The sequence below is a fragment of the Spea bombifrons genome, chromosome 2 (assembly GCF_027358695.1).
Source record: "Spea bombifrons isolate aSpeBom1 chromosome 2, aSpeBom1.2.pri, whole genome shotgun sequence".
Taxonomy (NCBI): Eukaryota; Metazoa; Chordata; class Amphibia; order Anura; family Pelobatidae; genus Spea; species Spea bombifrons.
In genome coordinates this window covers 126,242,637-126,246,023 of record NC_071088.1, presented here as the reverse complement: position 1 = coordinate 126,246,023, position 3,387 = coordinate 126,242,637, and the positions used below count along the sequence as shown (strand labels likewise).

The window sequence follows — 3,387 nt, the reverse complement described above, 5'->3', positions numbered from 1 at the left end:
AGCTGTGTCCTCATTTCCATCAGACAGAGCTATACTAAGGTGCAAGAAATCAGCAGTTTTTGCCCTCAGATTCAGCAATCATTCCTTTCCGATAGACACACAGGGTGTGATTCATCCCTTTCTGCCTGCCACGATAAGCCTTAAAATGGGATAGTAGTAGGGAAACAGGATGCCTGGAACATAGCGATTTATTTTCTGCTCCCCAAGAACAATACTTCACCTGTCTTTGTGAATGACAAAGGCTGTCACATCATTTATCAAATATTTACTTTACTCTATATGTAGTTTTATCACCTTGCAACCATAATGGTCTTGCTGCCCCCTTATTCACTTTTGGTGGGACCAACCGCTTCTGAATATTTGACAACTATGATAAAAATGTCTAACAATGCAGAATTTTGCTTGCTTGAAATAGTTAGTAGTTTTATTAAATACATCCCTTGATACTCAAAAGCTGCAGGTCACAACTCATGATTCTCTGTCAGAACCTACAGTAACAGGAATGTCAGAGGTTAAAACACTCATGCTGTATTAAAATAAGGTTATACACACGCACTCTCTACCTCTTTCTGCCAATTCATTCATTTGTAACATTTAAAATGCTAACTTAAATGAAAAAAAAGAAAAAGCATCCAAAAGGGATGCCCGGCACTGTACCAAAAACATACAAACATTAAAAAAGAAATAGACAATAAAAATCTGCTGTAACAAAATTTTAGGAACATTGATTTGAAGATTTGCCCTGGATTACATGAGGATTTCATACATGTCCCGTGTTACATGAAATTATCCTTTAATTAGCAGCTGGCTATTGAGAAAACAGTAAGACATATCAGAGTTGGCTGTCTGTCCATGCTGGAGTCACTTCCGGGCAAGGTCATAGTAGACTGGTTTAACAGATGTCCCGGTTAAAGCCTTATTACTGACCCTTCTTACAAGTACCTTAGAGACTGGGATTTTTGTTCTGGGCAGCTCACTTTTCACCGGCTGTGGTTGTACAGCTGCGGAGCTGCTGCTATTACTGGAGTCGGCCCCATGACTTGGTGGGTGAATTGGTAGATGTTTAACACTAATGGGTATCTTTGAATCCTTCGTAAAAGCTGCTGTTTTTACCGGGTGTGCGGCAGTCACTGGAGACAGTGGTTTGGCGTGTGCCAGGCTTGGGATTTCCTCTACCACATGCGCTTTGGCAATGTTTTCATCTGGTTCTGTATATAGGTCATACAGAGCATCTCCGCTACAGCTGTCTCTGGGAATTGCCTTCCTGGCCACGCTCTTGGCTGGCTCTTCTTCAGGACCTGAGGTTGTTGAATCCCAGTAACCCTCATCGCTATTTCGTACACACTTTTGCTGATCCTTCCCCCTGTTTTTTTGCTCTCCTTTCCCATTTCGATTAATGGCTACCTGTTTGAGTTTAGACGGTTTGACAGAATTCTTGTCACACGTGCTTTCCGAGTGTTTTACCTCTCCTGAGGCCTGTGAAGTGCTGCTTGTTTTATCCATTGCATTGCTTGCTTCATCTGCTTGCGTTTCCACACCCCAAATATCCTGTATGTAGGTATCATCCACTTGCTCAGGACTTGCCATCTCCTCTCCTCCTCCCTGATAAGCAACAATGTTAGGGATCTTTTTGCAGATGGCTTTCTTGCCATTCCCAGATACATTCCGGGCGCTGGCGCTGCTCCCTCCGTCGTCATCCTGGTCTGCAATAATATCGCCGCATCCTGTAAGAGAGTCAAAGCTTTTCAGTGATGTAACATCAGCCAACATCAAACAAATACGATCAAGAGATGGCTCAGAGGGAGGATCAACAGTAGAAGGGTCAGGTATTGCAATTTCTTGGCCACTATCACACTCGGGTTCAACAAAGGAAATATTGTTTACTGGGATTTCACCTGTTATGATTTCATCCTTCTTTTCATCAAGGGTCTTCGCCTCTGGTTCTGGCAGGTAGGTAATGTCCTCCACGTGCTGTCTGCTTGAAGCATCTTCTTCTTGGGGTTTGTGGTCACCATCGTATGATGACAAACAGGGAGATTCTGCAATTTCCTTCGCTTGATTGCCCCCTACCGAGGTGTTTACTTTCCCGTTTTGCTCATCGCAGGGCAAATCAATGGTGAGATCCTCGCTGGCCTTTATAGTTTCACACAAAGGTTTCTGTACCTCCTCTTTAATACATTCTAAACTAGCAGTCAAAGAGCCCGTCAAAATCAGGCCAGGTGCGTTTTCCGAAGCCTCCTCTCTGTCATCCCTGTAGCTTTTCTCTTTCCTGTTCCATCGCATGCTATTAAATAGTCCCTTCAGCCCTTTCTTTTGTCTACTGACAGGCTTCTGCTCCGCATTCTCATCCTTTGCGTTTTCCGACCTGCTGCTCCTTTTCAGCAAATTAAAAAAACTGTGCGACTTCGCCACCGAGCTGTCTGAGGAAACGTCTGCTATTATTGTCACAGACGGGGTATTTACACCTGAGTTCACCTTGTCAGTGGGAACGGCAGCCCCTTCCACCCCCTGTTCGTCTTTCTTGTTGCTGCTTTCCAGCACCACATCGGCTAATCCATCCAAGGTCTTGCTCCGTACCATTCCCATTTTGTCTGCGCTTTTACCATCCCCTTTGTTTTTCACACCAAAAATACTTGGCATGGCCCCGCCAGATTTCCTCTTCCCGAATATTTTAAAAGCGGTCTTGTTGATTTTTCCTGATGGCTGCTCGGCTGCTGGAGACTCCGCACATTCACAATGCAAGTCCATATTTGCTGCCTCCCTCCTGCAGACCCCCGCAGATGCTGCTTCTCTGACTAGCAGCTTCTCCCTTGCTCCTGTTCATCTCCATGGCAACCGCAGAGATAAGCGGCTTTCGTCAGCTATGGGCTAGAGCCAGCTTCACTGTCATCCATTCTAAATCAATCTGCGAAATGCAACAATATACGGGCTCCTCCTTTAGATAAAAAGGGAAAGGTTTATATAACGCGTCCATTAACCTTGTGTTTACCATCTTTGCAACAGGCACCGACCGATAAGCTTCCTCCGCACAGTCGGCGGTGAAGTGCTTGCTTTCTAACCCACCATTTTATATTTACGAGACATACGGAACAAAGAGAAGAAAGACAGTACTGTCGTGTTGTGTGCCCGTATTGTCACCCTTTCATCGCCGGGCTTAAAAAAGGTTGATCAGTTAGTCTGGTGGAGAAAGGGTTAAGCAGACGCTAGATCTCTGGCTCATGTAGAAATCCTATTAATTGCAATGGGATCTGTCACCTCTCCGTGTGTATGGCGTGCGCGTATACGACTGCTGCTGAAAATTGATTACACGCGCTAATTAAAGTGCTCTACGTATTGCCAAATCAGGGAAATCAAATGTCCTGCATGTGTCTTTACTGACAGGTTGCC

The 3,387-nt window shown here is 44.8% G+C and overlaps 1 protein-coding gene across 1 annotated transcript; it reads right to left on the bottom strand.

Annotated features, from left to right (window-relative positions):
* Positions 1–396: 396 nt before the first annotated feature.
* On the bottom strand, positions 397–3,026 carry AMER2 (APC membrane recruitment protein 2). Its single transcript, XM_053456412.1, has 2 exons — positions 1,896–3,026; positions 397–1,724 (listed from the first exon to the last, which is right to left on the bottom strand). The coding sequence occupies exons 1-2, from the start codon at positions 2,746–2,748 to the stop codon at positions 862–864; spliced, it is 1,716 nt and encodes a 571-aa protein (XP_053312387.1). The 5' UTR covers positions 2,749–3,026; the 3' UTR covers positions 397–861.
* Between the last annotated feature and the right edge of the window lie 361 nt (positions 3,027–3,387).